This window comes from Canis aureus, chromosome 24 (genome assembly GCF_053574225.1).
Source record: "Canis aureus isolate CA01 chromosome 24, VMU_Caureus_v.1.0, whole genome shotgun sequence".
Taxonomy (NCBI): Eukaryota; Metazoa; Chordata; class Mammalia; order Carnivora; family Canidae; genus Canis; species Canis aureus.
The window spans coordinates 14,334,560-14,358,869 of record NC_135634.1 but is presented as its reverse complement, the minus strand read 5'-3'; the positions used below and the strand labels follow the sequence as shown (position 1 = coordinate 14,358,869).

General features: G+C 35.2%; 1 protein-coding gene across 6 annotated transcripts in view; it reads right to left on the bottom strand.

Moving 5' to 3' along the window:
• LOC144295812 (phospholipid-transporting ATPase IB-like) overlaps positions 1-24,310 on the bottom strand; it is a 177,972-nt gene that overhangs the window by 24,750 nt on the left and 128,912 nt on the right. For all 6 annotated transcript variants that reach the window (XM_077868330.1, XM_077868334.1, XM_077868331.1 and 3 more), the window contains 3 exons: positions 10,525-10,586; positions 6,230-6,286; positions 3,472-3,579 (listed from right to left, as the gene is read on the bottom strand). In XM_077868330.1, the coding sequence (XP_077724456.1) occupies positions 3,472-3,579; positions 6,230-6,286; positions 10,525-10,586 (227 nt within the window). The remainder of the gene's footprint in view (positions 1-3,471; positions 3,580-6,229; positions 6,287-10,524; positions 10,587-24,310) is intronic.

Sequence of the window (24,310 nt, the reverse complement as noted above, 5' to 3'; positions counted from 1 at the left end):
TTGCCATTTATGACATCACAGGTAGACCTAGAGGGTATTATAAGTGAAACACATCAGAAAGAGAAAGACAAATATGTGATTTGACTTACATATGGAATATAAAAACAAAATCAAATGAATAAACAAAAGAAACAGACCCATAAATACAGAGAACAATCTGGTAGATGCCAGGGGTTGGGGGTGGGAGGATTGGTGAAATGGGTAAAGAGCAATGAAAGGTAAAGGCTTCCAGTTATGGAATGAACAAGTCATGGTATTAAAGGTAGAGCACAGTGAATATAGTCAAGGTTATCATAATAGCATTGTATGGTGATAGATGGTAGTTACACTTGAAGTGAGCATACGTATAGAGTTGTTGAATCACTATGCTATACACTTGAAATTAATATAACACCATAGGTTAATTATACTTTAAAAAAAAACAAAGCTCAACAAAAATAGTTCAGAAACAAAAAGGGAAATTGGAAAGTATCTTTAGACAAACAAAAATGAAAACACAATATACCAAAACTTATGGGGTGCGGCAAAAGCAATTTTAAGAAGGAAGTTTATATCAATAAATGTTTATATCAAGAAAAAATAATTTCGGGGCACCTGGGTGGCTCAGTGGTTGAGTGTCTGCCTTTGGCTCAGGTTGTGATCCCGGGGTCCTGGGATCGAGTCCCACATCAGGCTCCCCACAGGGAGCCTGCTTCTCCCTCTGCCTATGTCTCTCCCTCTTTCTCTGTGTCTCTCATGAATAAATAAATAAAATCTTTTTTAAAAAAGAAAAAACCCTCAATCTAACAACCTAAGGAACTAGAAAAACAAGAACAACCAAGCCCACAGCCAAAAGGAAGGAAATAATAAAGATTAGAACAGGATTTTAAGATGATGGCAGAAAAAGAAGCAACAGGGATCTGTCTCCCCACTACACAATGCAATTGCACTCATGGAATAATATCTGATGTAACTGTTCTTGAACTCTGAAAACTGTTGAAGGCTTACATACCCAGGGGATGACTTGCATGATAAATTGTGTTGAATTTTGGTCCATTACAGCTCTCAGCACAGTAGCAGCTACCCATCACGTACTTGCTGTCAAGTGGCGCATATTTCTGGAGCATCCTGCATACCAGTCAGGGAAAACTGGGGGAAAGAAACCTGTTGTCCAAATATTAGAGGTCTTTGCTCTGATCACTGATTGCTGCTTTTGATCACAGAGGTGCAAAGAGGCAGGAAGTTAGTATTGTTATGCATTCCCCCATTGTTCCAAGCTCTCCCCTCTGGCTGAAGTGACTTCAAGGTGCCTTAAAGCACCACCAGAACTCTTTTTCCACTCCATTTTTCCCCTTACTTTTCCCTTTTTAGGATCCAGACATATTTAAAACTAATAAATTAAAAAATAGCTGTATATATAAGTAAAATTATAAAGTGACCACATGTGCCCAGGAGGAGGTCCAGAAAAGACCTAAGAAGATATTAAGTGTATGCCTCATCCTCAGCACAGAGGCAACCTGCAACAATCAATCAATCAATCAATCAATCAATAAATAAATAAATAAAACCCAGCAAACCCTGGAGAAGAGGGAAAATCTTATTTCCAGAGTTGCCACATTATTAGATTTAAATTTCCAGTGTTCAGCAAAAAATTCACAAGACATACAAAGAAATAGGAAAGTATGGCCTACTCAAAGGAAAAACACAAATCAACAAATTGCCGAAGAAAAAGGCTTTGGAATGCTTGGGTGGCTCAGTGGTTGAGTGTCTGCCTTTGGCTCAGGGCGTGATCCCCGTCCGGGGATCGAGTCCCATATCGGGCTCCCTGTGAGAAGCTTGCTTCTCCCTCTGTCTATGTCTCTGCTTCTCTCTGTGTCTCTCAGGAATAAATAAATAAAATCTAAAAAAAAAAAATCTAATGGCAGATATATAAGACAAAGACTTTCTTTTTTTTTTTCTTTTTCAAATTCATTATTTAAATTCCGGTTAGCTCTGGGAAACGAACTAGGGGTGGTAGAAGGGGAGGAGGGCGGGGGGTGGGAGTGAATGGGTGACGGGCACTGGGGGTTATTCTGTATGTTAGTACATTGAACACCAATAAAAAATAAATTAAAAAAAATTCCAGTTAGCATACAGTGTAATATTAGTTTCAGGTGTAGAACTTAGTGATTCATCACTTAATTCAAACCCCAGTGCTCATCAAAGAGACTTTAAAACAATTATCTTCAAGATGCTCAAAGAAATAAAGGAAAGTATAAAGTCAATAAAATGATGTGTGAACAAATATCAGTAAAGAGATAGAAAACCTAAAAAGAAATCAACAAGAAATTCTGGGGCTTAAAAGTAGAATATCTGAAATTTAAAATTCAGTAAAGTGAACTAAAGGCAGACTTGAGTATTCAGAAGAACAAACCAGTGAGGTTGAAGATAAGAAATGGAAATTACTGAGACTGAGGACCAGAAGGAAAAAAGACTGAAGAAAAATGAACAGAGGCTAAGGAAGATGCCAGGATAAGGAAGGAAACAGCTTCCCTTCTTTCAAGAATCGTACCCTCAAGTGTTATCTCTCTTGATTTCTAGCCAGTGTCTTCAAACAATTCTTATATCTTCTTCAGTTTTTAGAGTTGTTTTTGTCAGGCGCCTCTAGTACTGGCCGCTTAATTGTGGCTGAAACAGGAAGTCTCTTAAAAGTATTGTTTTCCTGAGAACTGGGTTGACATGGGCCAGGGGTACAGGAGTCATCTCCCATTTCCACAGAGAAAGAGAATATGAAGGATGAAGGATGACTATGTGATAGATAGACAGGGATTGAACTGGGCAACTCTGGACCTGTCTTTAACCATTTGGTAACTAACTTTGGGCCAAGGCTATTTCTAGTTCTATAATCATGTAATTCTGTGATCCATTTTGTAAGCATCATAGGCCTAATTCCCCATTATAAGTATAGACAAAGTAGAATTTAGAAATATGTAAATAATTGTAAAAGTTTAAAAACTATATCACCTCTGAGATTTAACATAAGTGAAATATCAGTTTCATGAAACTTTAAAATATTTAGAAGCTGGAGCTTCTGGAGCTTCAAGGAATGTCTCTTCTGGTTAAACATTTCAAATAAAAATGTTTTCTTAGTTGCCATGCATGCCTTACCAAATACCAAATAGCACATAGCACATTACATGAAAAATATAATTATAGTATTAGCTATTTTAGATGATTCTGAGGTGATTATAGCTTTCATCAGTGATGCACAAAAGATAAAAACTTTGGAAACCATGGTTAACATATATATTTTAAAGTAATGAGATTTTAGATTAAAATATTATAACTACAACATCAACCATAATTTAGTTGGATCACCAACTATCTAACTGCATTGAATTTATCTTTCCAAATTCCTTTGAAAGTAGATAACATAAGCTTTTCTTATTAACGAACATTGGTTTTCAAGAGGAGTGTAAAGTATACTCACCAATGACAATTAATAAAACTAACCTGTCCTGTCATTTCAGGAGCAACGGGAATGGTGGGCCATACGAAAGAGTAAATTGCAAAAAACACCAGCCATATAATTATGCTTCCCCAAATGGCCAAATGACTAAACTGCAGAAAGAAAAATATTACAGAGGCACTTCAGCCTTTTCTATTTATTTATTTTTGCCTTTTCCATTTAAACGAAAAAAAATTCTTTATGAACTGACAAAATCATTTGTCTAGGCCATGTGTTCTCATATGAGGAAAATTATAATCTTTTGATTTCTTGAGACTTCCTTTCTAACATCCTTCTCCAAATATTTTGCTGCAAACTCAAGGAGCCATTGTTTAAAGGATCCAAAACAACTGTACCTTGTCACCCAAGCCAAATGATATTCAGTGTCTTCAGTGAAATTGTTAATTCTCAATCAGAAATGGTTCATACAATTGATAGGTTATTCAATGAGACTTCTGCTTCTGCCTACTTATTAAGCCAAAGCTCTCTTCAGAAAAAAAAAAAAATTGAACAGAAATCATTCAAAAGGGTAAAAATGTGACCCTGTCATATCTGTTCCGGATGAATAATTTTGGGACAACAGCAGACGTTGTGACTCTTAGATTGAAACTGGAGGGGTTTTCTGTGCATATCAAGTATGGATGTTATTAGATTGAGGATGTTGGCTGAAGGATCACTGTCTGTGCATGGGGCTGGAAATTGTGCCAAATTCTTAATGGTAAATGCTAAGAAGGTAGGTCCTTCTGTTGATCTGACCTGTTGCCTTGTATGATTTGTGTTAGCAGAGCAATCATAAGGAAGATGAGTAGGAGACCTGCGTTCTAAACTGTGCTGGGTACCTCAGAGTTACCATCTATGTATATATCAGTGATTTGTGAGATGAGGTGATTTCTTAAGGGTCGAGTGCTCTCATCCTATTAGGTAGGTACTTCTCATTACTTAATCCCACCTGAACAACAAAAATATGGAGGAAAAAACCCTAATTTGCTATTTCTTCAACTATTTGTTTCTTCTTTATGAGTCCTTTTCAAAGGCAGTTTTTTAAACTCTTTAGAAGTAATCTCTTACTCAGAGGATTTCTCTCTCTGATTTAATAGAACTGGTCCCCTAAGGGATCACGCAGGAGATGATGGAGAAAAGAATCAGCTCAAGACTGTGAGCTTTAAACTTTTCAAACACTTTAGTGTATTTTCATGTAACCATTCACGTTTAGTTGGCATTAACACAGGAGTGGCAATGCAAGGCTTTCTTTGTGGCTTAAAGAGTATTTTCAGGTGGGTTTCTGTTGGGATCATCCCCTTGGGGGCAGCAGCAAACTGCCATTGCTGCTCTGAGATATATTTCCTTCTCTCTCCCTGCTGGGCTCACTCTCTGTACCTAAACAGTGGCTGCCAGCATCCTCTACCTCAATGAAGAAGCCTAGGCGTCCTCCTCAACCCTACCAACGGGGCAGAGTAGCCTATAACCAAAAGTGAGAACCAGTCCCTTTTTCTTGCCCCAGCCTGCCGGCTCCTTCCTAACCAACATGTGAGCTGGAGGACAGGCATCTGGTAGCTCGTAGGCCAGAAGAGTTTTGTTAAGTCCACTTTGGCTCTGAAATACTGCCTTATTCATAAATGAGATTCACCACATGCAGATAGTGTAGGTGGTTGTACATTTAAGAAATACTCTTACTGAAGAGAATTTAACAATAATTAAAAGGAGGAATGGAAAATAATCGTTTATTTATATGTTACCTTAATGTGGTACAATACCACACAATTGGTGTACCATTTGAATTACTAATAAAACATCTTTGTTCAGAACACTGCAGTCCCAACTTTGTGTTGATGCTCCCTGCTGGGGACAGTAGCAGTGAGAACTCTATGTTGTTTGCATTAGAGAAGAAATACATGATACGCTAAGTAATTTTAGCTCTCCAAAGGTGACAGGCTGATAAAAATTCATTTTCTCTCATAAATTTTTGAGTACAACTTGGAAAAAAACTTATAAGTGTGTATATGTACATACGTACATATTCACTTAAATTATGGATCAGTTCATAAAAAACATTCTACTTATCAGAAGTTCTACCTTTAATAATATTCTAGGGAAATTATTACTAATGTCTAAGTATACAAGTACATCTGTGTTCATAACAGTACTGATTATATATTATTTATAGCAACAGAAGTTAACACAATTTTTCTAAAAATAATGTAAATAATAAGCATCTAGGTGATAAAATATTATAATACAGTCATTAAATAAAATATAAATATTAAAGACATAGGAAAATGTTAAGGACCTACTATTAAGTGAAAAAAGCAAATTATAAAATATTAGTTACCTTAGAATTCTATTTTTATGAAAAACAAAACAAAACCAATCACATAAAACAAAGACTGAAAAAATAGAACATAAATCAAAATATCCATATCATTGATATTGAAAGGTATGGGCTATTTGTATTTCTTTCTTTTTCTGTATTTGCTAAATTTTCCATTATAATTCTGTGCATTGATAATAATAATGAATTAAGGATCTCAATGTCATGATAAATTGAATCTATTTCTAAGATATAAGGCAGGGAAATGAATCTTTTAAAGACATTAGCTAGCTAACATGCCACCCAGTTTAAATCAACAGTTGAATATGCAAAACAAAAGAAGATAAAATATGAAGACCAGAAAAAAAATGCTTATTACTTTTTGAAAGCTTAAAAAGTTAACCAACATGCAAACAACTGTACAGGATTGAGGAAGTACCCTAAAGAATACTCACTTTAGTCCAAGAGAGTGTGTCCAAACCAGCTTTTAGACAGACAGTAACAACCACGTACTATGCAAGGAGATGAGAAGGGGAAATAGATTGGAAAAAATGTATTAAAATTTCCATTATCATACACGTCATCTCACTCCCTCCCTGATTCCCCCACCCAGTCCCTGTTCTCCACATCCAGTGAACTCTGGTGTCACAGGTCACTGTTTTGGTAAGTTTTAATTGAGGAGAGAATGTAGTACTTTTCAATAAATGTTTTCATATGTAGAAGCCCTTTAACATGACAAAAATCATGCTTATATTTACATTCTTTATAAATCAGAAAGATTTCTTTCTGATTAGAAATCCAACTGCTATTGATAAAAAGCACAGTTGAACAGGGTAAATTGAAATCGTCATAAAGAACATTTTGGCTATTCTTGTCCTTTTGCATTTTGATATATACATACTTTAGAAATAGCCCATCAGGTATCTGGGGCTTTTGATTGGGATTAAAATAAATCTATAAATCATTTTGAGGAGAGCAGACTTCCTTTTAGTATTGAGTATTCCAATTAATGAGCATGGTATATTTCTCCATTTAGATGTTCTTAATGTCTCCAATATAGTCTTATAATTTTCCTCTGAGGTCTTGAACATTATTCATTAGATTTGTTCATGTTAAAAACAAAAAGATTTGGGACACCTGGGTGGCTCAGCAGTTGAGTGTCTGTCTTTGGCTCAGGGCGTGATCCTGGGGTTCTGGGATCGAGTCCCACGTCAGGCTCCCTGCATGGAGCCTACTTCTCCCTCTCCCTATGTCTCTGCCTCTCATGAATAAATAAATAAAATCTTAAAAAAAAAAAAAAGATTTGTTCATGTTTTTCCTTTGATATTATGGTAAAATAGTATAGAAATTATTTTCTAAAAAAATTCTTTATTTTCTAAATATTTATTGTTATTATGTTGAAATATATATATATATATATTTTTTTTTTTTGATAGTCACACACAGAGAGAGAGAGAGGCAGGGACACAGGCAGAGAGAGAATCAGGCTCCATGCACCGGGAGCCCAACATGGGATTCAGTCCCGGGTCTCCAGGATCGCGCCCTGGGCCAAAGGCAGGCGCCAAACCGCTGCGCCACCCAGGGATCCCATATAATTGGTTTTTAAACATTGGCCAATATCCAGCAAACTGCCAACCTCTTTTATTAATTATAATATTTGTAGAATTTTTTGTATTTTCTGTATACACAATTATATCATGTATGATTTAATACCAATTTTTCTCCTTTTCCAAGGCTTGTGCTCCTCCTTTTTTTATCCTCTTGTTATGTTAGTTAGTAACTCCTGCACAACGTTAGAGAGAAGTGATAATACTGAGCAGCTTTATTTTTCATCTTATTCTTAATCTCAAAAAAAAAAGCTAAAAAAAAAAAAGCTGTCAGTGTGTCATGGAGTATGATTCTGTCAGTGTGGTTTCCTGTGCAACAACAGATGTGTGGTATACACCGGGTGTGTAACGTCCTACTTTTGAAGCAGACTTTATGTCCACTCTCTCGCTCTAGACTCAGCATTCCAGCTAGCATCCATCATCTCATCTAAACTATTACAAAATCTTAAAGGTGCCAAGCCACTAGCCTCTGCTACTGCAGCAAGTTCACCTTTGCCATCATCCTGAACCTCCCTTGCCCAACATGCAGTTCACACCGTGCTCTAGTTCCATTGGGCTTCTTTAATTCCCTGAAAGCATTAGGGTGGACTCTACCTCCCTGGAGGTTTACTGCATTCCTCCAAGCACTATCTTTGGGCCTATTACTTCCTCCAACCCACTGGCACTGGGAAGAGCATATCAGGAAAGCCGACTTAATGATCTCACCATGCTGACCCTACTAACTCTACAATTTTTTCTTTGGCATGTCATTTTGAGGTATTTAGCATGGATCTAGTCCCCTTTACTTCTTCAATTGCTATGCTAAATTTATTTTGCTATTGTTTATTGGTGGTGGTTTTACTATACTTTTTTCTTTTTCTTTCTTTTTTTTTTTTTTCCCCTTGGGAGATTGAGATTCCATGAGATCAATTTACTCTGGCATCTTAACAAGGATTATTTTATATGTTTGCATATATACACACATGCCTGTGTGTGGTAAGGTCTGAAAAGAAGGTAACTTGCTGTATGCATATGTCCAAATAAGTAAGAAACTACTACCTAACCACATTTGGTGTTTAGGACTATATAATACAGAATTAAAAGCCACAACCAATAACATGAAATAATAGACAACCAGCTAAAGTGAAAAGAGATAATATGCCCATAAACTGCTTCTTACACAGAAGAAAGCAACATGTGTTGCTAAATGAAAAGGAAAAACATGCAGAGGAGTATGTTTCTACTTGCATACCAACAGGATAACATACAATTAAATACACACCTTTGATTTTTAGAATCACGAGTAAGAAATTAGTGGCAGACACAAAACTCAGAAGCCATAAAGCAAAAATATCAATAAATTTAACTACATAAAACTAATATGCAGAATATATACCATGATCAAAATGCCATGAAAAGTGAAAATGTAAAACTGGGAGTATATTTTTGTAACAAATATGAGGAAAAAAATTAACATCCTTACCACATAAAAATCTGCTAATAATAATAAAAAAACCAACAAACTAATGGAACTAGTAAGGTAATTCAACAAGCCTTCATAAAAGAAGAAACAGAAGTATATTTTTACTTCAAGCAAATATGCTTATCTTTGCTTAGGCAAAGGCAATAACTGCAATAGAATACGTTTTACCTACTAGATCAAAAGTATGATAAGACTACTGCCCATAGTGGCTTAGGGAAACTGATATTCTTTTTTTAAATTATTTTATTATTATTATTTTTTATTCAAGTTCAATTTGCTAACGTATAGCATAACACCCAGTGCTCATCCCATCAAGTGCCCCCCCTCAGTGCCTGTCACCCAGACACCTCCACTCCCCGCCCACCTCCCTTTCCACCACCCCTAGTTCGTTTCCCAGAGTTAGGAGTCTCTCATGTTCTGTCTCCCTTTCTGATATTTCCCACTCATTTTTTTCTCCTTTCCTTTTTATTCCCTTTCACTATTTTTATATTCCCCAAATGAATGAGACCATATAATGTTTGTCCTTCTCTGATTGACTTATTTCACTCAGCATAATACCCTCCAGTTCCATCCACATCGAAGCAAATGGTGGGTATTTGCCGTTTCTAATGGCTGAGGAATATTCCATTGTATACATAGACCACATCTTTTTTATCCATTCATCTTTCGATGGACACCGAGGCTCCTTCCACAGTTTGGCTATTGTGGACATTGCTGCTAGAAACATTGGGGTGCAGGTGTCCTGGCATTTCATTGCATCTGTATCTTTGGGGTAAATCCCCAGCAGTGCAATTGCTGAGTCATAGGGTAGATCTATTTTTAACTCTTTGAGGAATCTCCACACAGTTTTCCAGAGTGGCTGCATCAGTACACATTCCCACCAACAGTGCAAGAGGGTTCCCCTTTCTCCACATCCTCTCCAACATTTGTGGTTTCCTGCCTTGTTACTTTTCCCCATTCTCACTGGTGTGAGGTGGTATCTCATTGTGGTTTTGATTTGTATTTCCATGATGGCAAGTGATGCAGAGCATTTTCTCATGTGCTTGTTGGCCATGTCCATGTCTTCCTCTGTGAGATCTCTGTTCATGTCTTTTGCCCAGGAAACTGATATTCTTGTAACTAAATGTGTGCAACCTCTTTGGGGTATAATTTAGTAATGATTTTAAAAATTCACAGTACCCTCTGATCCAGCAATTACACTTCTAGAGATTTGTCCTACAGACATACTTACTCATGGGTATAAAGGATAATACTTGCAGCATTGCTTACAATGACGACCCAAAACAACTTTAGTGTCCACTAATAGAAGAGTGACTAAATAAATAATGATGAGATAGTCATATAAGCAGCCCTGAAAGAATGAAGTAGATATTTATGGGCTTATTTGAAGTCATCACCAAGGCATACTGTATAGTGAAAAAACAAGATATAGAAGGGCACCTCTCTACCCGTACAAAAAAGGGGAGGATATATATGTTTGTTATATGTATTTCATATTTATAGAAATTATATATGCGTGCGTATATATACACCCACACATATATACACATGCATATGCAACCATTATAATAGTTCGTTCTTGGAAAAGGTACTGAAGCATAAAACTTATGAAATTCTTATAATGCTTGAATTTTTCAATTAAAAACTAGAAAAGGCAATTTAATTATATGGGGGATCTTACCGTATAAATAAAATTTCCAAGAAACAAATAGTCTGTAGTGTGACCCCCTTGTAAGACCATATCTGAAAAATGAAAAAGTCATTTTTAAAAATCTCTTATAGAGTCTGAAACATAGATTTGAATTTATTTTTACCAAAGGAACCCATACTAGCCACCAAAAATGTTTCTCAATTATTGGTCATATTTCAAAAGTGACAACAATGTTTCCATTGTTGCCTGTCACAATTGTAACATTTTTCCATTTCTTATTCTCTCCAAAGATATATTAAGCAAAAAATGGGTAAATAAATTGCAAGGAATACATGAATGTGATTATGAAAACTAGTTTCAGATGCATAAAGACCATCTGGCAAATTGAAAATCCAAACCATCTCATGAGTGATGTCAGGACACAAGGCTAGGATTTTAAGCATTTTAAAATCATACTTTTCACTTTATTTCTTTCCCAGGATTACTAAAATAATAAACCTAACAGATAATTTAAATTTATAATGGAATTTCATATTCTCTCATTGCTAAGTCTGCTAGAACTTATGAATGTCATTCTGTATGAAGGGTTAAAGCTATCTCAAGATTAGGGTGATTTTTTCACTTATAAAAATTCTCAAATATATAATTGTCCTTTGGCCCTGGTTGATATAGAAATTTGGGGATGTAAGTTCCTGATCCCAACACTGAGTCAGAAGCTCACTTATTCTATTTTCTCCTGATTTATAACCCACTAAAATACACAAGGCTCATAACCCTTTCTTAAAATTATCTAAAGTGGAGTATTAAGGCATCTCATTGACAGAAGCTATAGGTAAATATTCGGGCCAGTTTAGAACAGTTAGAGAAGTGACAATCGAGTCTGGATTGTGTATAGACCTAAGTTGGTGAGTTTTAATGGGAATGGGGTGATAGTATAGATGAGAAAACTGAATAGAATGGCCATATTGAGTTATGTTGTCTAGATGCATATTCACAAAGGGAAGAGAGAAATTATAAGATTTGTTGGGACAAAAGGGAAACTTGCAGTTTGCACATGGTGATGTCATACAGAAATTCTTTTCTTTCTTGATATTGTACAAAATCAATGATGCAAACAGAAAATTTCCACAGAATCTATGTGAGGAAAACCGTGAGACAAAAAAATCCAGTCTCAGAAAGCTTAATGAGGGTTTTTAAGCAGCTATGATGAGCACAGAAGCTATACTTGGTGATAGTAAAAGCACCAGAGCAAAGTAAATATCAAGCTGGCCAAGGGCAGCAGGCCTCAGAAATATCAGCAAAAATACTCTCCTTAAAAGAATCTTCTTCCATTAGCTGGGAAAGAAAAAATCTAATTTCTTGAGGAATGATATAAAAAGAAGCAGGCACAACATCCATAAAAAGAGACTATAGGAAAAAAGGCATGGTATTCTATTCTATGTTATTTGTGTGGTTACCATTCACTATACTAGAAATTTGTCTAATGTATAAAATATGTTTGAAAATGGTTTGAAAGCAGAGGTACCTGGGTAGCTCAGGTGGTTAAGTGTCCCACTCTTGATTTCAGCTCAGGTCATGATCTCAGGGTCATGAGATGGAGCCCCACATTGGGCTCTGCTCTCAATGTGGAGCCTGCTTGAGATTCTCTCTCTCCCTCTCCCTCTGCCCTTCCCCTCATGCTCACTCTTTCTAATAAATAAAATCTTTAAACCAAAAAAAGTGTTTTTTTAAATTCTAAAAAAAGGTTTGAAGGCAAATGAATAGAAGGGCACCAAAACTTATTAAAGTATACTCACCAAGGAATTAAAAACAAAAACACCTATTATAACCAGCCAACAAAGAAATGATTCAGAGAAGCCAGAGCAAAAAGACTTGTGCGAATTTGATATATTTGACCATAGAATTAAAATAAAGCAAAATTAAAAACATAGTGCTAGAATGATCAATCCGATTGTAATTATTCAATGGCCTAGATAATGTGGGGATGATGAAATTTATATAATATCTGAGGATAGGTGAATTCGATGGAAAGTACAGTAAGTTTGCAGACTGTCTCATCTAAAATTGGGAGTTAATAAAGAATATTCAAAGTTAACAAATGATGGAATTATAAGTTTATATCAAGTGTAAAGGCATGCCATATGCAAGATAATGGGTTGCTAGAGGAGAAGGAAGGGAGATGGAAGGATGGGAAACATAATTCTTTTTTTTAAAGATTTTATTTATTTATTCACAAGAAACATTTTTTATGTTAATTCAAACTTTACTATAAAAATGAAAACAACAGAAATGATGATGCACAAGATTATCATACACACGAGTGAACACATGTTGGAGGGAAGTGGGAAAGGCAGTAGGGCAGCCCCTCCCCCTGCCCCATGAGGCAGTACCCACCACAGTCCTAAAAAAAAGGCAGGAAAATATCATCTGCTGACGTAGGAGCTTTAAAGGGAAGCTCTTCTTACAATCCAGATGGGTGTGGTCCGTGGTACTGGCAAGGGTGGCAGGACTTGTTACCTGTTTCCCTGGGCTGTACCAGCAAACCTGTCCTATGATCTGGGCCTCAGTGGGCCAGTGAGACACCGGTGCCCAGAAGAGCTCCTGAAAAGGCTGGGGGATCAAAACCATTTCTAAAAAAAAAGTTGGCCGGGAGACTAAAGAAGAAAAAGAATGGGTGCCCCACAAATCTGTAGGGGTGGGAATAGGGGCCGTCAGGGATTAGAAATCATTCCCTTGGTGGAAAGGCAATGAATAAGCCCTGAGGTCAGTTGTGGGAGAGAAAACACACCTCAATTTCCTTTTATTTGAGACACACAAAGCTCTTCCCTGTCTGTGTGCAGCCTGGGGAGGCTTAGGCTACTGATCCCTAATTTTGCTTCAGGGTTTGCTGCTCTAAGGATCTCTCACACCTGTCGAAGGTGCTTGCTGCTGCAGGCCCCCCACCCCAAATAAGAGAGAAGCTCACTTATTTATTTATTCACAATAAACACACACACACACACACACACACACACACACACACAGAGAGAGAGAGAGAGAGAGAGAGGCAGAGACATAGGCAGGGGAGAAGCAGGCTCCATGCAGGAAGCCTGATGTGGGACTTGGTCCTGGGGACTCTGGGACCATGCCCTGAGCCAAAGGCAGATGCTCTACCACTGAGCCATCCAGGTGTCCCAGGGAAACATAATTTTATCATACTTGGAAACCAGTGGATTTGTCCAAAGAAACAGAGCACTATGTAAACTTATAATAAAAGTAATCATAAGAACAAAAATTCAAACCTTCCTGAATACCAGAAGATAACACACAGAAAACCACAAAGAAAGCCAAATATATAAAGATTAGAAAAATCTATTAAAACAGAAATGCAAGGTCAAATGAAAAAAATTTTTAAAAATTTTATTTATTCATGAGAAATACAGAGAAAGGGGCAGAGACATAAGCTGAGGGAGAAGCAGGCTGCCTGCAGGGAGCCGGATGCGGGACTGCATCCCAGGACCCCAGGATCATGACCTGAGCTGAAGGCAGATGCTCAACCGCTGAGCCACCCAGGTGTCTTTCAAACGAGATCTTGTAAACAAAACCTTTTTTTTTTTTTTTTTTAAAGAATGACTCTCCAATTGTGTTCAAAAACAAAACCCAATTCTATGCTATATACAAGCAACAGACCTAAATAGTAAGTAAGTCACAAAGTTGAAAAATAAATTACAGGCAAGGAAAATACAAATTAAAAGCACAAAAATGGTATTAAGAAGAAATTGAGGCTGACAACTAAACAAGAAAAAGAAGAGCACCTTGTAATGCCAAACAGCACAAGTTGCAATGAGTATGAAACAGCTAGAAGTACTGGTGCAACAACAAACATTTGTAAACCGTAAATTATGAGAAATTAAAAGAAAAACAAGTATGTTAGTAGTAGGAGACTTTCAGTGATATTTCTCAGTACATAACAAACTAGTGACAAAAAAAAAATTAGCAAAACCAGGACTTTTCCTTTCTGACCTATGAAGAAGTAACAGTACTCTCCCTCTTGCTATAATTAATTAGAATATTGAACAAAACATGAAATAATTTTTTCAGACACTGGATAGAAAGCACCACAGGACTGTAATCCCTGAGAGAGGGGCAAACAATTAGGTGAGACCTACCACTGCCCTGGCTTCATACCTGGAGGCAATTTCTGGTCTGTGCAGAGAGGAAAAGGCCAAAGACAGGTCAACATCTTGGCTGAGATGATGAGACAGAGATTGGACTTTAGAGAGGCCAAGATGGCTGGAATTTGCAGAAGTGAATGCTGGAAATGAAGGAACAATGCAGAAAATGAGCTCCAGAAAGCTACATGGGGGTCCTCCTAGGTCTTTGGCTGAATGCCAATCTGCATATGTGTTACTAAGAAATTTCACAAGGCCATCAATGAGCAATTAGCATGGAAAAGCAAATTACCACAGACCTGCAAATTGAAAATTGCCAGATCGAATATAAAGCTGGGATTTACTCAAATTTCCATGGGCCAAAATAAACAGACATCATTCAATATGAAGCATTCAGTAGACACCCAAGAAGAGATAACCTTTGTATAGGAACTAAATTATTTCTATAGTAAAAGATACTCTAGATTCAACTTGAAGAAGAGAAACAGATTTTAGAAGGATCAAACTGTTCATAGGGAATGTAACTACCTGCCAAAACAAAATCCAAGTATTTAAATGTATACAACAAAAAACATTCAGCAGTATAAAATTCACAATGTCCAGCACCCATTATAAAATTATGATATATGAAGAAGCAAAATTATGACCCGTAAGCAGGAGAAAATTGGCAATAGAACCAACACAGAAATAACATACATATTGGAATTAGCAGGAAAATTTCTAAGATAGCTATTGTAAGTTTTACAATTACACTCAGACATTTGAAAGAAAGCAATGAGAGAAAGGAAAGATGTAAAGAAGAACTAATTTGAATTTCTAGAGATGAAGAATATTAATACATGGAAGGAAAACATCACTGGGTTGTTATTAACTTCAGAGAGACTGCTAAATAAAAGATCAGTGAACTTAAAGACAGGGCAAAAGAAACTAAAAATGAATCAAAAGAGAAAAAGATGGTATAAATAAAGAGGTGGGAAAATATCAAGAGTTCTAACAGGTGTGTAGCTGGAATCCCAGAAGAAGAGGAAAAAGAGTGAGAGAAAAAATATAAAAAGAAATGATGAGTAAATTTTTCCATATTTGAGAAACTATAAACCCCAAACTGAGTGATCTCAAGAAGCATAAATGCAAATAAAACCAGACCAAGGCATATCAAAATCGAATTGTTGAAAATCAGCGATAAAGAGAAAAAACTACAAATCATACAAAAATAGAAAACATAATAAAGAGAAACAAATAGAAGAAATATCAGACTTCTCAACAAAATAATACAAACCAGAAGATACCAAGCATTTTCCAAGTGTTGAAGAAAATGAACTATCAACCTAAAATTCTATATACAGCAAAACTTTTTTTTCAAAATTGAAGGAAAAAATCTTGACAAATAAAATTTGAAAGAATATTAATTTGCTTTAAATTTAAAAAGAATTTAGATTAGCTTTAAATGCTTATGTTAGAGTAGGAGTCTATAAAATCAGTGACCTAATCTTCCAACTTCAACAAGTTGGAAAAGAAGAGCGAATTAAATCTCAGTTAAGTAGAAGGGAAAGAAATAATAAGGGTAGAAATTAATAAAATATTAAAAAAATGGTATATAAAATCAATGAAACCAGAGTTGGTTTTTCGAAACTATCAATAAAGTTATTCAGCTGCACTGATCACCACAAAAAAGATAATTCAAAATTACCAGTATCAGTAAATGAAAGAGAGAATATCAATAAGTTATCAGTATGAGTATCACAGATAATAAGGGAGCATTATAAATAAATGTATGCAAATAAATGTGACAACTTGGGTCAAAATTAAAAATTCCCTGAAAGATACAAATTAACAAAATCGATTCAATTAAAAAACTGAATATCCTTATATCTAGTAATAAGATTAAAGTCATAATTAAAAACTTTCCCATGAAGAAGACTCAATACCCAAATGACTTCATCAGTAAAGTCTATCAAATATTTATGGAAGAAATAATACTAATCTTAATCTTTTTCATAAAACAGAGGGTAACACTGTCCAAGTCAATTTAACAAGCAAGTACTACCATGATTCAAAATCCAGACCAAGAATATTATAGGTAAAGTCAGACAAATATCTCTTACAAATATAGGTGCAAAATCTTTAGCAAATATAAACAAATCAAATCTAGCAATGTGTAAAAAGGATAATAAATCATGACCAACATAGGCTTATTCCAAGAATGCAATATTGGCTTAATATTCAAATATCAGTGAATATAATTAGTCATATTAGCAATAAAGGAGAAAAATATGATCTTAATAGATGCATTTAAAAATAATTTCATCAAATCACAAATCTATTCACAATAAACTAGCAAACTAGAAATAAAAAGAAACTTCCTCGCGATGTCTGGGTGGCTCAGTGGTGGAGCATCTGCCTTCTTTTCAGGTCATGATCCTGGGGTCCTGGGACAGAGTCCCACATTGGCTTCTCCCTCAGCCTAGGTCTCTGCCTCTCTCTGTGTCTCTCATGAATAAATAAATAGAATCTTAAAGAAAGAAAGAGAAAGAAAGAAAGAAAGAAAGAAAGAAAGAAAGAAAGAAAGAAACAAACAAACAAACAAACAAACAAACAAAACTTCCTCGATATGCTAATGGACATCTGTGCTAATATCATAATTTATGGTAAAAAGAATTTTTCCTCTCAAGAGGAAAAAAAGCAAACATGTCTACACTCATCATTTCTATTTAACATAGTTCTAGAGATTGTAGACTCTGCATCAGTGCAAGAGGAAAGGAAAAGGAAAGAAAAGGAAGAAAGGAAAAAAGGAAAAAGCAAATCTCTATTCATAGACAACGTGGTCGTATATATAAAAAATCCTAATAAAGCAAAAAATAGCTACTAGAAGAATTAGCAAATTTAGCAAAGACACAGGACGCAAGTTATTGTAAGAAATAAAATGTATTTCTATATAGTAACAATGAAATTTGGAAAATAAGATCTAAAAATACTACTTAGAATACCATTCAAATTTGAATACTGATGGATAAGTTTAACAAAAGATGTGCAAAGACACAAAACATGCCGGAGAGAAATGAAAGACAAGTTATTCAAGAGAGATGTTTATGGATTGGAAGACTCGATAAGGTTAAAATGTCAATTCTCCAATTCTCCTGAAGTTAATCTATAGATAAAATGCAATTACAATCCAAATGCCAGTATTTTTCATTAAAATTTGAAAAGCTGATTTTCAATAATTTATATTGAAATTCAAAGGACCTAAAATAGCCAAAATTTTTTCAGATAAGCTATACTACCTGGTTCAGGATTTAAATATGAAGCATAGTTATTAAGACAATATGGTCCAAGAACAGACATGTTGATCAATGAAACAGATTTCAGATACAGATCCATACATATAGTTTCAAAGATGCCACTTTTCATGGGAAAAGCATAATCTTGTCAACAAATGGTATTAGAAAATTGGATGTCAATATGCAAAACTAAATCTCAACTCCTATCAAATCATAAACAAAAATTAGACCAGAAAACTAAACATGAAACCTAAAAAGAGAAAACTTCTACAAGAAAACAGAATTAAGTCTTTATAACCTTGGGGTGGGAAAAGATTTCTTAGGACAGAAAGAAAAGCACAGACCTTAAAAATGTTTAAATAAATTGTACTTAAAATTGAAAACTTCTCATTTTAATAATGTTAAGAAAAATTGATTAAGGGAAAAAATTACAATGTATACATTTAAAAGGATTCTTATCCAGAAAGAACTCTTGCAACTCTATAAAATGTTGACAATTCAATTAAAAAATGGGCAAAGAACTTGAAAAAAACTCCCTCAGAAAAGGTATATAAATGGCAAACAATCATATGAGGAGATGGTCTATATCATTAGTCATCAGAAAAATGCAAAATAAAATCACAAAGAGCTAGTGTAGAATATTTCAGTGATGTTGCAAACAGTCAGTGATACATGGTAAAATGTTTGGGGTGAACTTATTCACACTGAATTTCTAAATTAAGATTGTTTGATAAGAAACCATCATACAAGTAAAATTACAGTCCCTGATTTATACATATCCCGGTTGCAAATGGCCTCCCATACAATGGGCTTCTATGGTCACAAAACCTCTCCAAGACCTTTCTGTGAGGATCTCAGGCCCAGGTCTTGATCCTTGCCCTGTCACCACTCCGACCTTCCTGCCCTAAGAGCCTATATTACCACTGCTGTTGGAGATACCCAGCTGCAGCTTGCACAAGACTACCTCAATCTCTGAGAACTCCCAAGAAGGAAAAATATCATGATATCTGAGCAGGTCAGTAACACCACTGTAAGTAAATTAAAAAGGGAAAATATGTCCCAAATTCTAAATAATTTTTAATGACCTTTTAGAATATAAAATTTTCATTAGTTGTAAATCATCAGAAATATAATTAATATTATAGAATACAAGCACATTAAAGCCTTAAACACAATGCAAACATTTTTAGAATATGGAAAATCACCATTCCTTGCCTGTTTGCACTTGTACTAGAGTAATAATTCCCAAACTTTGTATTTCGGAATCTTCTGGTGAGCTTCATAAGCTACTGATGCCTGTAGCCTAACCAGAGATTGTGATTCCGTTGGTTTGGGGGTGGTCTGGGCTTTGGATTTTTTTTTTTTTAAATCTTCCACTGATTCTAACATACTAGTTTGGGAACTGCTGTCTCTTCTAGAAAATGGTAGGGATGATGATCCTCTCTCTCTCTAATTATTTTTAATGTCTTCCATTAACAGATTTCATGTGATACAAGTTAAAACATAAAGAACACTATGTAGATAATGTAAACCTGGTCAGTTACATTTAGTATGACAAATTTAGGCTGAATTTATAAAGTAGGAACCTAGAAAAAACTGGTTGTCATTTCACGTATCTTTGCCATGGTGAGTGAGAGTTTGTGATTATGTAGTTTGCTTGCCTGTTAAATAATTCAGTCCCATTAACTTTTAAGTAAATTTGCAAAGATTAGTTTATTTAAGTTAGTCCTCTGTCCCACCCAGAAAGCACAAATAATTAGTAATTGTTTATTCCTTATAAAGAATGTGAGGGTGTTGTCTCTGCGTGTGTGTGCCCCATTTTAAAAGTTATGAGTTGAAAATTTTAGTGAATCTAAGAGAAAAATGACAAAAAATGAATTTTAAAAAAATTCATTAATTTTTAAAATTAGCTTATTTAATACTTGACATTAACAACATAACTTCTGTAAAATACGAATTTAATAACTGTGGTATTTCTGGTTCTGGGTTTGCATTCGTCATTACCACAGTGGTTCAGATCCCTTTCTATATTTTAAGAATGATCTATGATCCTTCAAATATATTCTATGTATTGTATAGTTAGCATTATTTTCTCTGGGCTACTTGATATATTATGAAGTTAAGTCTTCATTAACTTTTTTTTATCAGATTTATTTAGATATACTTTACATACCATACATCAACACACTTAAAGTGTACAGTTCAGTGGCTTTCAGTTTATTAACAGAGTCTTGCAACTATCAGCATAATCAATTTTGGAACACTTTCATTTCTCTCAAAAAGAAATCCCAGACCCCTCAGTTGTCACTGTTCATTCCTCCATCCCCTCAGCCTTAGGTGAACACTAATCTACTTTCTGTTTCTATGTATTTTCCAGTTCTGGACATTTCATGTAAATAGACTCACACAATATGTGGTCCTTGTGACTAGCTTCTTTCATTTAGTATAATGTCTTCAAAATTCATCACTGTTGTAGTATGACCAGTACTTCATTCCTTTTTATTAACTAACATTATTCCATTGTATGGATGTAGCACATATCCATTATACATTCATTCATTGATCAATGAACATTTAGGCTGTTATAAATAATGCTATGTGTACACATTTTTCTGTGGGTATAGATTTTACTTTCTCTTGGGCAAATACCTAGCAGTGTAATTGCTGGATGGTATGGTAACTCAATGCTTAACCACTACAGGAAATTCCAGACTGTTTCCCAAGCAGCTGCACCATATTAACATTCCTGCCAGCTGTGTATGATGAGAGTTCCAATCTTCACGTTCTTGCCAATATTCATTGCTATCTGTCATTTTGATTATAGCATCCTAATAGACATGAGGTAGTACCTCATTGTGGTTTTAATTTGTATTTGTTTAATGATTAGTGATGTTGAGAATTTTTCATGTATTTATTAGTTATTTGTATGTCCTTTCAGGGGAAATATTTATTCAAATATTTTGTATATTTAAATAATTGGGTCTTTCTGTCTTTTTACTGTTGAGTTGTAAGCATTCTTTATATATACCAGATAGAAATCTGTGTTATAATGTGCAAATGCTTTTTTTCCATTCCATGTGCTGTATTATCATTTTTTATTGAAGTATAATTGACATACAATGTTATGTTAGTTTCAGATGTAGAACATATTGATCAGACAATTCTATTACTCATTGCTCACCATGGAAATGTTAGTCACCATCTGTCACAATAGTAGGTTATTACAATACTATTGGCTACATTCTCTATGCTGTATATTTCATCTTTAGAACTTATTTTTTTAAGATTTTATTTATTTATGCATGAGAGATATAGAGAGAGGCAGAGACACAGGCAGAGGGAGAAGCAGGCTCCATGCAGACAGCCCGAGGTGGGACTCGATCCAGGGTCTCCAGGATCACACCTTGGGCTGAAGGCGGCGCTAAACCGCTGAGCCACTGGGGCTGCCCTATAACTTATTTTATAAATAAAAGTTTATGCCTCTTAATCCCCTTTATCTATTTCATGCATCCCCTGTATACCTCCCATCTGGTAACCACCAGTTTATTCTCTGTATTTGTCTGCTTTTTGTTTCTTTGTTCAATAGTTTTGTTTTTAGATTCTCCATGTAAGTGAAATTCCCTAGAATTTGTCTTTTTCTGTCTTATTTCACCTAGCATAACACTTTCTAGGTCCATCCATGTGGTCACAAATGGCAAGATCTCATTCTTTTTATGGCTAAGTAATATTCCATTGTGTGTGTGTATGTGTACCACGTCTTCTTTATCTATTCATCTATGGGTGGACACTTGGGTTGCTTCTACATCTTGGGTATTATAAGTAATGCTGTAATAATCAAATGGGTACATATATCTTTTCAAATTAGTGTTTTTGTTTTCTCTGGGTAAATACCCAGTAATGGAATAACTGGATCATATGGTATTTATATGTTTAATTTTTAAGAAACCTCCATGTGCTTTCTACAATGTCTGCACTAATTTACATTCCCATCAACAGTGCATGAGGGCTCCCTTTTTACCATATCCACACCAACACTTACTTTTTTGTCTTTTTCAGATTAGACATTCTGATTGGTATGTCTCATTGTGGTTCTGATTTACATTTCCCTGATGATTCGTGACGTTGAGTATCTTTTAATGTGTCAGTTGGCTATTTGTATGTCTTCTTTGGAAAAATGTCTATTTAGTTCCTCTTCCCATTTTTTAATTGGATTGCTTTTTTTTATGTTGAGTTACTTAAAGTTGTTTATAGTTTTTGGATATTAATCACTTACCAGATACATCATTTGCAAATATCTTCTCTCATTCAGGTTGCCGTTTGTTTTGTTGATGGTTATTATTGTTATGTAAAAGCTTTTTATTTTTAAAATTTTATTTATTTTGGTATAGTCTCAATAGTTTATTTTTGCATGTTTCCTTTGCCTGAGGCGACCTATTGATAAACATGTTGCTAAGCCTGATGTCCAAAGATTACTGCTATATGTTCTTTTAAGAGTTCCATGGTTTCAAGTCTCACATTTAAGTCTTTAATCCATTTTGAGTTTATTTTTATGTATGGTGTAAGAAAGTGGCCCAGTTTCATTCATTTGCATATAGCTGTCCAGTTTTCCCAACACCAATTATTGAAGAGGTTGTCTTTTTCCTATTATATATTCTTGCCTCCTTTGTTGTAAATTAACCATAGAGGCATGGGTTTATTTCTGGAGTCTCTATTCTAATCTATTGTTCTGTGTGTCTATTTTTGTGCCAATGCTGTATTATTTTATTATAGCTGTATAGCATCTTGAATCTAGGATTGTGATACCTATCTCCAGGTTTGTTCTTTTTTAAGATTACTCTGGCTGTTCAGGATCTATTGTGGTTCCATACAAGTTTGAGGACTATTTGTTCTAGTTCTGTGAAAAATGCTATTTGGTATTTTGATCAGTACTACATTGAATCTGTAGATTGCTTTGGATATTATGGACATATTAACAATATTAATTTTTTCAATCCATGAGCATTGTATGTCTTTCCATTTGTGTTGTCTTCAATATCTTTCATCAATGTCTTATAGTCTTTGGAGTATAGGTCTTTTATCTCAATTAATTTTATTTCTAGATATTTTATGCTTTTTTGCACAATTGTAAATGAGATTGCTTTTTAAATTTCTTTTTCATTATTGTTTAGAAATGCAACATATTTTTTTAAATTTTTATTTATTGGGATCCCTGGGTGGCGCAGCGGTTTAGCGCCTGCCTTTGGCCCAGGGCGCGATCCTGGAGACCCGGGATCGAGTCCCATATCGGGCTCCTGGTGCATGGAGCCTGCTTCTCCCTCTGCCTATGTCTCCGCCTCTCTCTCTCTCTCTCTCTCTCTCTCTCTCTGTGTGTGTGACTATCATAAATAAATAAAAATTTTAAAAAAATTATTTATTTATTTATTCATGAGAGAAACAGAGACAGAGGCAGAGACATAGGCAGAGAGAGAAGCAGACCCCCTGTGGGGAGCCTGATGTGGAACTCAATTCCAGGACCCTGGGATCATGATCTGGGCCAAAGGCAGATGCTCAACCACTGAGCCACCCAGATGCCCCCAAACAGATTTCTTTATATTACTTTTGTATCCTGCAACTGTATTGAATTCATTTAATACTTCTAATAGTTTTTTGATGGCATCTTTAGGGTTTTCTGTGTATAGTACCATGTCATCCACAAATAGTGACAATCTTACTTCTTCTTTACCACTTTGGATGTCTTTTATTTCTTTATTTCTTTTTTCTTGTCTGATTGCCATGGCTGGGACTTCCAGGACTATGTTGAACAAAAGTGGTGAGAGTGGACATCTTTGTCATGTTCCTTAGAGGAAAAGCTTCCAGTTTTTCACCATTGAGTATGATGTTAGCTGCTGGTTTTGTTACATATGGACTTTGTTATGTTGAGGTTTATTTCCTCTAACCATACTTTGTTGAATTTTTACTATGAATGCTGTTGTATTTTGTCATATGCTTTTTCTATATCTACTAAGTGATCAGGCATTTGGTTTTTTTGTTGTTGTTTTGTTTGATTTATTTTATTTTTTAATAATAAATTTATTTTTTATTGGTGTTCAATTTGCCAACATACAGAATAACACCCAGTGCTCATCCTGTCAAGTGCCCCCCTCAGTGCCCGTCACCCATTCACCCCCACCCCCTGCCCTCCTCCCCTTCCACCACTCCTAGTTCGTTTGACAGAGTTAGGAGTCTTTATGTTCTGTCTCCTTTTCTGATATTTCCTACCCATTTCTTCTCCCTTCCCTTCTATTCCCTTTCACTATTATTTATATTCCCCAAATGAATGAAAACATATAATGTTTGTCCTTCTCCTTTTGACTTATTTCACTCAGCATAATACCCTCCAGTTCCATCCAC